Here is a 13,365-nt window from a genome sequence, read left to right as displayed (position 1 = left end):
CTTCTGACATAGTGCAAGGACCTTGGCTAAGGCCACTCTAAGACCACATCTATCTTTGCTTGATTTCCATGTACACCATTAATAGACGCAATAAGGCTAAGAAAAGTTATCGATGTAGTAAAGAAAGAACACTTTTGTATATTGATAAATAAACACTCAGTCTTTAACTTTTTAAAAATAGAACAAAAGTGGTCGAAGTGGGATACCCATGTTGGACTATAAACGAGAATGTCATCAAAGTAAACCACTATAAACTTTTCTATGAAAGGTCACATATCTGATGCATGAATCTCATGAACGTGTTAGGAATTACCATCTACTCATATATACCATGTTGCATCTTGAATGTCGTCTTCCATTCTCCAGGCCTAATTCTAAGCTGGTGGTAGCCACTTTTAAGATCAATTTTTAAGAGACCGTAGAACTGGATAGCTGATATAAAAGAGAGATTTTAATCTTTACTTTTTTGTAGTTATCTATAATGTTTTAAAAGAGAGATTTTAATTTGGACAAAATATTCCTTTTTTGTAACCATGATTTAAAAGAGAAGTTTTAATTTTAATCTTTCCTTTTTTGTAGCCTTCTACATTGTTTAAACGAGAGAGATTAATTTTAAGACTTTCCTTTTGTAGCCATCACAATAGGAAATTTAAAAGAGAGATATTTTAATTATTATTAAAATTTCCTTTTTTATCATGACCAAGGATTATAAAAGAGAGGTAGAGGGTACCTTATGAATAACACACATATTTCTACAATTTCTCTCCTCTCTTTTCCTTGGTGGTCGGTCTCTCTCCCTTTCCTCTTTCTAAGGTCGGCGACACCTTGTTTCTTCTCTCTCTTTCTTCTTTCTAAGGCCGACACTCATCTCTTCTTGGTGGCCGAAACTTGAAAGAAAAGAAGGAGCACTTGGTGGTCTGTTGCTCGAGAGGAAGAAGAAGAGAAGAAAGTTTCCTATTTTGGCATTCCTTGGTGGTCGAAATTTCATGGAGGAGAAGAAGTGGTTTGGGTGGATTTCATCTTGGTAGATCGTCGCCCACATGACGTCCAAGAGGAGCAGAGGAATACAACAAAAGATCAAGAGGTCTTTGTTTACAAAGAAATGTATAACTAATTCTTAATTCCGCAGCGAAACTAGTTTTTCTTTGTATGGATCCTGAAATACCAACATAAGAGGCTAACGATTTCGTGTTTCATTTTTTGTGTTTCGATTTAATATTTTGATCTTGTACTTCTATTGAAGTCTCTGTAGTTAAACCTAGGGTTATTGTAAGAAGTTGAAATATCCAATTTCTTTGAAAGACTTTGTTTAGGAAGTGGTGGATGATCCCATATCCAAGAAGGTCGAGTGCCTCGTCGTGTTTAACCTGGAAGTCAATCCTTGAAATAAATATTTAATCAACTTCTGTAACATGGGATGAACTTGGATTAATAATGTTAAGGATTGTTTGCAATCCAAGTTTTAACTACTGAAGAACACATGAGTTGAACTCGAAGTAAAAATTTTAAGTTCCGTTTCCAATTCAAGTTTAACTCATAAGAAATACATAGGCTGTTAGGAAAGTTCTGTGCTTGTACAAATTTTTGTACAGGGGAAGTAGAATGGAACTCGGAGTAGCACACCGGTCGGGTTTCCTCAAGCTAACTCGCATAAACAGACTTGTCATTCTTTGTCGGGTCTGAATCATGATAGCAGGGAGAAAGGGACTCTGGTCGTGGCCTTCCGTCCATCCAGTCTGTTCATCAACACTTAGTAGACCGACCCGGGCTGCCTCGATCACGCCTGGGCGGGATAGAAGGCGCTACGCGACAACGGGTCAGGGAATCGTAACCGTCTGTCAGAGAATAACTACTGCATGTCAGGGAGTATTCCTACGGTTGGGGTCATCTGCAAATAGAACCTTCCTCCAGTCTATAGGAGAAGGCCACGTGTCCTCCACCACCCGACAAGTCCTAACACCCAACACCCTCTGGCAGGGGTCAGTCTCCAGAAGGTACGCACTGTCATATAAAAAGAGCGTCCTCTTTCTTGCGCAGGTACGCTCACTCGCACACTTGTCTTCTACTTTTTTTCTTCCTTCGCACACTGTTCTTTTGGGGAAAAAGTACCTGATTTGAGCGTTGGAGGGTCTGCTCCGGGGACTTTTTCTGGTTCTCGACCTCTAACGTTCTGTGTGCTTGTCTGAGTGTGCGCAGAGTTCTAGTACCGCCGGTTCAGGCCCAGCAGTCCTTCAGGGCCACGTGAAGGTCCGTTCTCTAAAGCTCGTATGACCGCAGCATCACAGTCTTCTCCCTGTCAACGCCAGCGACACTTCATCCGACCTTCATCCGACTCAGATTCCGGACATAATCAATTTCATTTGTATTTTTCCAGCAGTGTTCCAATATTATTAACATTATCACTTATAGACTATGCATTAGGCGGTGACTTTGTTCAACTTCATGGCATTTGAGATCGAAAGCAATTGGTGTTATTCTCACAAAGAGACCCAAACCATCACAAAAGTCTTTATTTAGCTCTAAGTTCGTAGTTGTAGTTGTTAGTTTCAGGAAACAAGTAATCCATATGGAGGTTTTTCTAAATTTTAATTTAACCGGTCTTGATCATTCCGCTGCAGTTCCAGATCAAAGAACCCAATAGCTTATAATTAATTATCTACAATATACTTAGATGGTAGGAGCCTGTGCTTTCTTTCTTCTAGCGTTCATCATCATAAAACCATTTAGAACAGCACAACAGGAACAAGAAAAAGGAATGCAAGAATTTATTCGTACTCAACAGGTATAATAATTAAGAAAAAGAAAATGGAAAAATTTTTAAGCGAACAAATTAAAAGGGTAGCAATGGTCGGCACGGGCGGCCATGAATGTAGGTAAAATCAGGAATCCGATATGAAATCCTCGATCGTCTGTTAGTACAAAGGCAGAGAGCACTCAGGAGGCATCGCCCCTTTGAATCTCTTGCTATCCCGGCAGTAATCGTAGATCATGTATTTGTTTCTCACCCACATAAGCTGGCCCTGCTGCGCGTAGTTCAGCCTGCTGTAGGCTGGAGCCGTCCACCAGTTGGCAGGGGTGTTGGCCGAGCACTGCGCAGTGCTGCCCTGCGAATACCACGGACAAGTCCTCAGATTCACCTGCTGGTATCTCGCGGCAAACGGAGCCCTCTTCCAGTCGATCTTCACCCGCCCGCCCTGCGTCGCCCAGCTGTCGCCATTCCAAATGCTGGAGTAGGCCTTCATCGCTTGCTGGTTCGGATACGCAACTCCATACTTTTGGTAGTTTCTGAAAACCCGAATAGGGATGCTATCGATCAACCACCTGCCACGATATATAATATATACACTCCGTCGGTTAATGATTCTCTGATCATTGCAAGCTTGAGGAAAGACAGAGAGAGAGACAGAGAGGTTACACGATTTGGGTGGGATTCCAGTGAATGGTGTAGTTGTGAAAGGCCGCAGTTGGGTCGAACCAAAGATAAAACTGCTGTTCCCTTCTTCCTACCCCTCGAGCCCAGATGTTGGTGTGGACGATGTAAGGCTGCCCCGATACGTTACCAAGGAACTCGAAATCGATCTCGTCGTGATTGTCTCCGGTCGAAGACACCTGCAACGTCATGAACCATTAATTCTGAAATTAGCATATGTTAGTTAATTATTAGCCTTGTAATTAATTAATTAATTAATGTACATAGGACTTACATAATATGTAGTCACAGTGCCAGCAGAATTTCCTTGGACGAGCTTAATTTGCATCTCTATGCTTCCGAACATAAACTGCTTCCTCGTTTTGATCCCACAGCCTGAAAACACCGTGCCGTGCCAAATAATATAGCAGCAGTTATGTACTTTAATTTAATAATATTAACTGTAGTTTGAATAATATTAACTGCATGTATTAATGGTAAGTAATCAGTTCATAAATCTAAATGATTAAATTGATTTTTTTTTAAATAAATCAAACCGATGGAACAAACAGATCTTAAATTGATTACCCAATTTACCGAACATTTCTTATCAGTTTATTGGATTAATTAAATTGGATTAATTTATTAGTCCAGTTGCGTTCGATTTACATAGATGAGTCAACAACTTATTATGATTTAATAGATTTAACTGATTTATAAAGTTTAAAATTGAAATCCAATCAAATAAATAATAAAAACTGATTGTTTTTTTTTAAAAAAGATTAAATTAAATTAAAATTGAACTTCCGGATTGGTTAATTTCGATTTAACTAAATATGTTAGGCTAAATAAATACCTGAGGCGTTGTTGAGGTTGAGTGCCAAGTTTGTTCCATTGTTCCACACGGCCAAGTTGCGAGGTCCCCAGTAGCAGACCATGTCTCTGTAGAAGTTGAAGTCTGCGAGGGCATGCCCCATGGCCACGAGAAGAACAAATCCGAAGACTAAATTGCCCAGGATCCTCGCCATTGCCAGTCCCTCGACTCTTGTTTCTATGAAATTTGGGTTGAGGAATAACCGTGAATGGATCAATATTTATAGGCTGCTGCTTGAAAATTGCTGATCCAGTTCACCTTCGCATTTCTTATGAGAGATGTGCCTTCCACTAATGTGCTAATCTTCTGATACAAAATGCATATCAATTAGCTAACTCTCGTTGGCCGCTTCTACTGATAATAGTTTTTAGGTTAAATTGCAATATTTCATTCTATGCTGATAAAGTGATGATCTTAAAATCATGAGTGAAAGGTAGGAAAATTGATTGCGGGGCACAAATTAAAAGAGTCATGGGTTCGTGAAAGGCCAGTTCATGCATTGCGCGTTGTTGTGGAGCGCTAGCTAATGCACCTAACTCCTGTAATTAGGACCGAGCTTTATGGATTTTTAACAGCTTAACAACGACTTCGGGAAATCAGGGACATGGACTTGTCCCCCACGCCTTTAAGAAAACTTTATTATGATCATTATTAATGCATTTCCTTGATGAGAAGTGCGGAATCTACTGAGAAAGTCGAAGGTGCTCATGCATATGTTCCGATTGTCTAAGTGAACTTTTGTTTCATAGCAACTCATTACATTAAAAATAGCTTGTGCTACCTGTATGTTTGTATACTTTTAAATGGATATGACTTGTATCTAAGTAGCATTTTGACATTGGATAGAATAATGATTATTCCAGAGATAAAAGTTTAGAAACAAATTATAATAAGACATGAGAAATCGATACATGAAAATAAATTATCATCTTTAGATTTAAATAGAGAGGAAAATAACCTCTTACATCAGTCGTGCATCCGTACGTTTAAATACATACAAACCTTAACTTGTAAAAGATGAAAATACCCTTTGACCTGAAAATAAAAAATTATTAAAAAATAATAATAAAAATATTCAAAGTCTCCGATAAAGTCATAATGATATTTTTAATCCAAAATTGCCTTATTATGGGTTCCACCATTAATTAATCATAGATCTACAAATAAATTTTGATTTAAGAATATCTACTTCTAACATCCAAATTTAAAATTATAGTCCTTAAAATTCACTCCTGCATCAATCCTACGTCACATCTGAGTTGCATGACCGTTACAAATTGATTGAGTCAATCGACATAGATGAGTATAATGTTGGTCGCATTGCTCGGGTTGATCACAAACTTAACATAGAGGGGCTATATAAGATTTTTACAAACCAAACATCAGACTACCTACTCCATATAATTACTTTTCATAAACTAAGATGAGAAAAACTATTTTCATATTCCTTAAAAGTAATTATTGTATTATTTTGTATTCTATCTTGTGAATCAAACATGTTATTCTACAAGTGAAACATGAGAAGATAAGCAAGCTCTCAGAGTTTTATTTGCAAAAAGTTTAGCACTAACATGGTTTTGGGCCACTTAACACCACTCATTTGATTTAGTGATTTACAAACGAGGACTAATGCAAATAGAGATGAGTAATCTTTGCATTAATCCAATCTGGCTTAGCTCAGCCCACCAGGTTGATGCGACCAATGCAACTCCCTCTAACCTAACCGACTTAGCATGTTCAGTCAAACGAGCGTAATCGACTTGCCATATTCATGATAACAAAAAGGTTATATTCAACCCCAATGCCTTTCCTAATCCGTCCTCAAAATATGTGAAAAAAATAAATCACAAAATTATCTTATAGTTTTTTACAAAGACAAATCCGTCAAAAATTAATTCTATCCTATTGTAATAAATGTTTGTTCAACGAGAAATAATCAGCACGGCACCAAGGTCAACGTAGAAAGACAGACAATTTCGAACACTACAAGACAAGACAGGGTTAAGAATGCTGCTGTCAGTAAACAAGATCGATATCAATCAGAGCATTAAAAGGGTTAACATTAATGAGATACATTGATTGCCCTTGAAGCCTACAAAAGGAGTAAAATCAGGAGCTTATTGTCGACATATCCTTCCCTACTAAACCTGCATTATTTCATTCCTCCTGTCCATTCATCCTTTCAGTTTAAGCAAAACCCCAGCGTGAGGATCAAACCAGAAACTTGCCCTCCTCCAGAAGCTAATGAATTCTTTTGCCATTATGATTAATAATACCTACGCCCACTGTGAGCTGGTGATGTTCCTCTTTACTTCTACCTGTTCGACTCCGATTAATTCCAAATGCACACAACTAGTAAGAGAGTTGGTGAAGTTGGTCAATAGGTCCACTCCTCAGGAAGGCAGGTCGCAGTGGCTGCAGGCTGGCCATGCCTTTGGCTCCTCACAGGGTTTGCTCTTCTCATAAATGGATCTGAAACAATTCAGACAATTCAGGAATAGTTCAGCAAAGAAAGAAAACGGTTTTGATTTTTTGTTTTTTCATACTTTGGACTGGAAGAGGCCAACGATCGAACACCTAGACGACTAGTTGGTTGATGCTCTGCGAGAAGAAGTTTACCTGACTGATTTTGCTGCTCAGGTTTGTTGCCGGTCGTCCGTGGGAGGAAGACTCCGGTGCCTGCGGATTCTTTCCTCGCGCCGGAGTGGCAAAGGAAGAGTGCTCTCGTGCCGGATTCAGGGTGGGGTTGGTGGTGGAGTGGAAAAGAAGTCCGACGGGAAAAAGGCAGGCCTCTTTTCGCTTGGCTTTGTGTTTCCTCCCACGCGCCGTGCAGTTGCTGCTGCAGTAATTGCTGCTGCTTCAGGTGAAGGATCTGGAGCAAACAGGGTTTAGAATTTGAAGAAACACTGTATAAAAATGGCATTTTGAAGGGAAATTAGAAGAGGCGAGACGCACTCGAGCCGCCTGCAGCTGATGCAAAGCCAGCAAGGGACCGAGGGGGTGCCCCGGAGGTCGGTTCAGAAGTCCACGCTCCTGCTTGCTCCGCCGTCGGTGCTCCGCGCCCCATCCGGCGGGCTCAGCGTGCAGATTCCACGCCTGCAGAGACAAAACTAAGACCAGTCGCGCAAGAAGATAACTCAAACACTTTGAGAGAGACAAACTCAGCCAGCCACCTCGCCGTCGTCATGTAGGAAAGGGCGAGCCATCCCCTTCCGCCTCACGAGGCCGGCCAAGTCGCCGCCTTTGTCGCCTTTGCTCCCAGCAGGAACACTCACACCGCGCTCCACAAAGAAGTCGTGGAAGAATCCGTCGTCGAGCAGGTCGGAAGGAAGCTGGAGGTCCTCCGCCATGCCTGAGGCACTGCCACTGCAGGATAGCAGAGCAGTTGTCGACTGTGCGCTCTCCATGACACCAAACTGTGGCATTTTATAGACTTTGCATTACACACACAGAATACAAATTAGATAAAGCGTTCAAATTAGAGTATATTTTTTCCTTTTATAGAAAAATCCTCCATCTCGATACCTTGGCTACCTTGTTTTCCTTCAGTTAATATGAGATAAGAGGAAAAAATTTCTATATATAGAGAGAACAAAAAGATAATGACAAAAAGTGTATGCGTCGAGTTGTCAAATCAGTTTTTAATCCTTGACCAGTCTCAAGTCCCGAAGTGTGGAAGACGACAAATCAGGATGACCCTAGCGCCTCCTCGGTCCGTCGAATCTGGCCGTTGAGATGCGAGAGCGCGAATTGAGAGGCGGATGTGGAAGCAGCGGGGCCCGTCCGATCGCTCGCCGCCCTGCTTACCTTTGGTGGCTTCTTTGGGCGTCCTCGTTCCAAAGGAATGGCAACGAGATGGCTTGGCACCATTTCGGCGCAAAAGAAAATTGAAATTCCCGCTGAACTCATTTTTTTAATAAAAAATAATTATATATTAAAATATCCACATTAAAAAATTAAATATTTCACTTAAATATTTAAGATCATATCTTATTATCACGTATTCGGAATTTCATAATTAAATATTCCGTTAATTAAATATTTCATTCTCAAATATTTTAAATTTCATAATCAAATATTTTACCAACTAAATAGATAAAATACTGAATAAAATAATAATTAAATAATAGGATTATTTGAGGAATAATCTTAATGAAATTTTTAGAAATTTTCTGACAATTTTTTGGAGTTTATATGAGGTAGTTTATCAGGATAAATTAATAGGTATAGAAAATGTCTATTTAAAATAACCAATTAAAATAGAAGTTGATAAGAAAATAACTTAGGCTTTAATTAAATTAAACCTAAGGTTTCTAATTTTCCTTTTATTTTCTTTCCTTATCTTCCCTTTCTCTTCTTATTTCTACCCGACTTTCCCCTCTCCCTCTCTGTCGTTTTCTTCTCTTTTCCCTATCTCCTACCCGACTCTCGACTCACCCTTCTCCTTCATCGCGACACCGCCAAGCTCTCCCTTCCTCATCCTCTTCATCGAGATGAGCTGCCGCCATCTACTTCCGAAGCACTAGTTCCTCTTCCTCCTCTCTTCTGTCTGACACCGCTAGATTCCTCTGTCTCGTGCCCTAGCCAACTCGACGCCGAAGCTTTTCTCCTTCGCCGGCCTGTGTTCCCCGTCCCCTTTTTGGATCACTGATCGAGGTGAGGAGCTCGTCGTCCCTAACGCCGCTGCCATCTCTCGACCCGAGCAGCGCCACCATCCCTCTGCCCTGTGCGCAGCCGCCCCTGTCGACACTGTGCCCTAGATCGCTGGCGTGAGGAGGTGTTCGGGGATTCGAGGGTAAGCCAACCTCAATCACCTTTCTCTTTTGATTCTCCATCATGCCCTAGTTCCCGGTGCTTGCTGTTCTGAAGAATGACAATTGTTTGTGTTGTTGCCACAGAAGCCACAGGTTCCAGCAGCTCCGTTTTGCTCCCGTCAGCAAACTCGTAGTAATTTCGGCCACCAATCTCCAACGTCATGTTGGTTATTCTAGGAATATCATACCGGTTCCCCTGTATAAAAATTTTGTACAAGTCCTGAACCTTTCCTAACAATCTATTGTGTTCTTTAGAAATTAAATTCGGAATCGCAAACGGAACTTAAAATTATTGATTCCAAATTTAACTTATCTGTTCTTAGAGGTTTAGACTTGGATCGCAAACGATACTTAACATTATAGATCCAAATCCACCTATGTTATAAATTCAATTAAATATTTATTTCGGAAATCGGCTCCCAGGTCAAACATGGCGAGACACTTGACCTTCTTGGGTATGGGAACATCCACCACTGCCTCGACAAAGCCTCTTAACGAAATTCAATATTTAATTTCCTTATATAACTCTAGGTTTAATCAAAAAGAACAATCGAATCACAAGATCGAAAAATAAAAGAAATACAACTTTGAAACAAATTCGAATATATAGAATCTCTAGCCTCTTGTGTTTGGAATCATATAAAGAAAAACTAGTATGATGCGAAAAATAATTACTAGTTATACCTTTCTTTGTAAGCAACAACCTCTTGATCTTCTACCGTATTCCTCTACTTATCTCGGACATTGTGTGGGCAACGATCTACCGAGATGAGAACCACCCAAGCCCTTCTTCTTCCTTCTTGCAAGTTTCGGCCAAGCACCTCTCCTTGAGATGATGAGTTTCGGCCACCACCACCAAGCTCCAAGGGATGATGCCGCCGGCCACCAAAGAAGAAGAGAAGAGGAGAAGCAAAGGAGTAAGGGCCGGCCACCACCAAGGAAGAGAGGATAAGAAAATAGAATAGAGTTGTGTCTCATGAAGGCACCACTACCCCCTCTTTTATATTCCTAGGTCATGACAAATAAGGAAATTTAATTACAAATAAAAGTCCCTTTATTTTCCTTGTCATTGGTTAATAAGGAAAATTTAATTAAAATTCCTTTTAACCCTCTATTATGGCCAACCACATCACAAGCTCCAAATAAGGCAAGTTTTAATTACAAAAATAAAAATTTCTCTAATAATTTTTCCCTTCATGGTTGGTTATAAAAGGAAATTTTATAAATTAAAATCTCTCTTTTAAAATATGTGGATGATTTTCAAAAAGGAAAGTTTTCTTCGAAATTAAAATCCTCCTTTTAACTATAAATAAGGAAAGATGTCTAATCTTTCTCTTAATCTTTTGTAGAAAACTATAAAAGAAAATATTTAATTTTTAAACTCTTTTTTTAAATCATGGCTTCCAGATAAGGAAATATTTTAAACTAAAATCCTTTTAATTTGGTTAGGGCCGGCCACACCATGCTTGGGCTCCAAGCATTGGCCGGTCCCTTCCAAGGCTCATCCTTTTGGTCTTGGCCGGCCCTAGCTTGGGCTCCAAGCTAACTTGGCCGGCCACCTAAGGGTGGGTAGGAAGGTGGGTATAGGTAGATATAATTCTTTATATACAAGAGACTACGATAGGGACCGAGAGGAGGAATTAATTTTGGTCTCCCGATGAAATTAAGCTTCCCGTGTTCGCCCCGAACACCCAACTTAATTTCATCAATAATAATTCATACCACTAAAGAATTATTATTGAACTACCGCACCAATCACAAATTATATTTTTGGGCTTCTTCTTATCATGAGTGTGTTAGTCTCTCTGTGTTTAAGATGTAGAATGACCACTAATCAAACGGGTTACTGACAACTCACTTTAATTAATATCTTAGTCCAAGAGTAGTACCACTCAACCTTATCGTCATGTCGGACTAAGTCCACCTGTAGGGTTTAACATAACAATCCTTATGAGCTCCTCTTGGGGGCATTATCAACCTAGATTACTAGGACACAATTTCCTTCTATATTCAACAACACACTATAAGTAATATCATTTCCCAACTTATCGGGCCTTTTGATTTATCGAGCTAAATCTCACCCTTTGATAAATCAAAGAAATAAATATTAAATATATGTACTTGTTATTATATTAGGATTAAGAGCACACACTTCCATAATAACTAAGGTCTTGTTCTTTTATCAAGTCAGTATAAAAAGAACTTACCTTAAATGGTCCTGCTCAATACACTCAGAGTGTACTAGTGTAATTTATTAGTCAAGATAAACTAATACCTAATTACGTTACAACTATTCCAATGGTTTGTTCCTTTCCATCTTATTCGTGAGCTACTGTTTATAATTTATAAAGAACCGATAACATGATCTTCTATGTGTGACACCACTCACCATGTTATATATAATATAAATTAATTGAACAACTACACTTAGCATAAATGTAGATATTTGACCAATGTGATTGCTTATTTCAAAATAAATGTTTACAAAAGCTAGGCTTTTAGTATACACTCTAACAATCTCCCACTTATACTAAAAGACTAAGCTGTCATATCTGCTGTCATACATCTGATTCCCATCCCCTCCACATGCCGATTAAAAGCTTTCGCCGGAAGGGCCTTAATGAAAGGATCTACCAGGTTATCTGCTGATGCAATCTTGGTGGACCACAACTTCTCCTTGCTTTACGATGTCTCGTATCAGGTGGTACTTGCGCTCTATATGTTTACTTGCCTTATGGGCTCGTGGTTCCTTCGAGTTTACAACTGCACCGCTATTATCACAATAAATTGTGATGATTTTGGGCAAACCAGGAATCACATCTAAGTCCATTAGGAAGTTCCTAAGCCATACAGCTTCTTTAGCTGCCTCAGAGGCTGCCACATACTCAGCTTCCATGGTTGAGTCTGAAACACATTTCTGCTTAATACTCCTCCATGCAATGACCCCATCTCCTAAAGTAAACACATAGCCTGATGTAGACTTACTATTGTCCCTATCTGATTGGAAGTCTTAATCCGTGTAACCCATAGGAAGCAAATCATCTGCTTGGTATACTAGCATATAATCTCTAGTCCTTCTTAGGTACTTCAATATATGCTTTATAGTAGTTCAATGTCCCTGTCCAGGGTTAATTTGATATCTGCTAACCATGCCCACGACAAAATAGATATCTGGTCTTGTACACAACATTGCATACATTAGGCTTCTGACAGCCGAAGCATAAGGAACTGTTGGTTAGTCCTAGGAAGATCGTACCGGTTCCACTGTATAAAAATTTTGTACAAGTGTCGAACCTTTTCTAATAACCTATTGTGTTCTTTAGAAATTAAATTAGGAATCGCAAATGGAACTTTACATTATTGATTCCAAATTTAACGTATTTGTTCTTAATGGTTGAGACTTGGATCGCAAGCAGAACTTAACACTATTGATCCAAATATACCTATGTTATAAATTCAATTAAATATTAATTTTTAAAATTGGCTTCCAGGACTACATGGCGAGGCACTAGTCCTTCTTGGGTATAGGATCATCCACCACCGCCTAGACAAAGTCTTTTAAGGAAATCTAATATTTAATTTCCTTATATAACTCTAGGTTTAACCAAAAAGAACAATCGAATCACAAATTTGAAAAACAAAAAAAACATAAATTCGAATTACAAATTCGAAAAACTAGAATCTTGAAACGACCCGCCTTCTACTAACTAAGCTGTGAGGCCGGACCGTCACATTATGCTGTGCTAACTATTCCATGACCATCACTAAGTCTAGGTGCGGAAGCTGTACTAATTAAAATTTTGCTAACTATTATCATTTCTTGATTCTATATGAGCTAAGGGGTGTGATCTAAACCATTCATGACATATATTACATCCCCCAATGGTCAAGGAACTTAACTAAGAGTTTCTTACTGAAATCAGGCCTCTCAATCGATTCACGGATCGATTGGAATGGCTTGATCGATCCATTGATCGATCTAGGTGGCTACTGTATGCGGAACTCAGGTTGGATCGATCCAGTGATCGATTCAGCATGCTACTGTGCTCGGGGCAATATTCTGGATCGATCAGTTGATCGATCCAGACTGGCCAATCGATCCGGTGATCAATCCCAGGACTTTCTGTTCGCGACAGAAAGCATCCGGATCGATCGGCTGATCGATCCAGGAGCTTACTGTTCGTGGTACGAACTTCTCAATCGATCGGCTGATCGATTGAGAAGCCTCCAATCGATCGGCCGATCGATTGGGGGTTTCTGATTTCGTA

General features: G+C 39.6%; 2 protein-coding genes across 2 annotated transcripts; both read right to left on the bottom strand.

The window, feature by feature from the left end:
* Positions 1–2,770: 2,770 nt before the first annotated feature.
* On the bottom strand, positions 2,771–4,429 carry LOC122003895 (probable xyloglucan endotransglucosylase/hydrolase protein 26). Its single transcript, XM_042558872.1, has 4 exons — positions 4,266–4,429; positions 3,705–3,805; positions 3,416–3,609; positions 2,771–3,321 (listed from the first exon to the last, which is right to left on the bottom strand). The coding sequence occupies exons 1-4, from the start codon at positions 4,384–4,386 to the stop codon at positions 2,913–2,915; spliced, it is 825 nt and encodes a 274-aa protein (XP_042414806.1). The 5' UTR covers positions 4,387–4,429; the 3' UTR covers positions 2,771–2,912.
* Positions 4,430–6,598: 2,169 nt separating this feature from the next.
* On the bottom strand, positions 6,599–7,831 carry LOC122003894. Its single transcript, XM_042558871.1, has 5 exons — positions 7,809–7,831; positions 7,457–7,699; positions 7,239–7,379; positions 6,903–7,155; positions 6,599–6,755 (listed from the first exon to the last, which is right to left on the bottom strand). Exons 2-5 carry the CDS (start codon positions 7,688–7,690, stop codon positions 6,661–6,663), a joined length of 723 nt encoding a protein of 240 aa, XP_042414805.1. The 5' UTR covers positions 7,691–7,699; positions 7,809–7,831; the 3' UTR covers positions 6,599–6,660.
* Between the last annotated feature and the right edge of the window lie 5,534 nt (positions 7,832–13,365).

Source organism: Zingiber officinale, chromosome 7B (genome assembly GCF_018446385.1).
Source record: "Zingiber officinale cultivar Zhangliang chromosome 7B, Zo_v1.1, whole genome shotgun sequence".
NCBI classification, from domain to species: Eukaryota; Viridiplantae; Streptophyta; class Magnoliopsida; order Zingiberales; family Zingiberaceae; genus Zingiber; species Zingiber officinale.
This window is presented reverse-complemented; position numbering and strand designations above follow the sequence as displayed.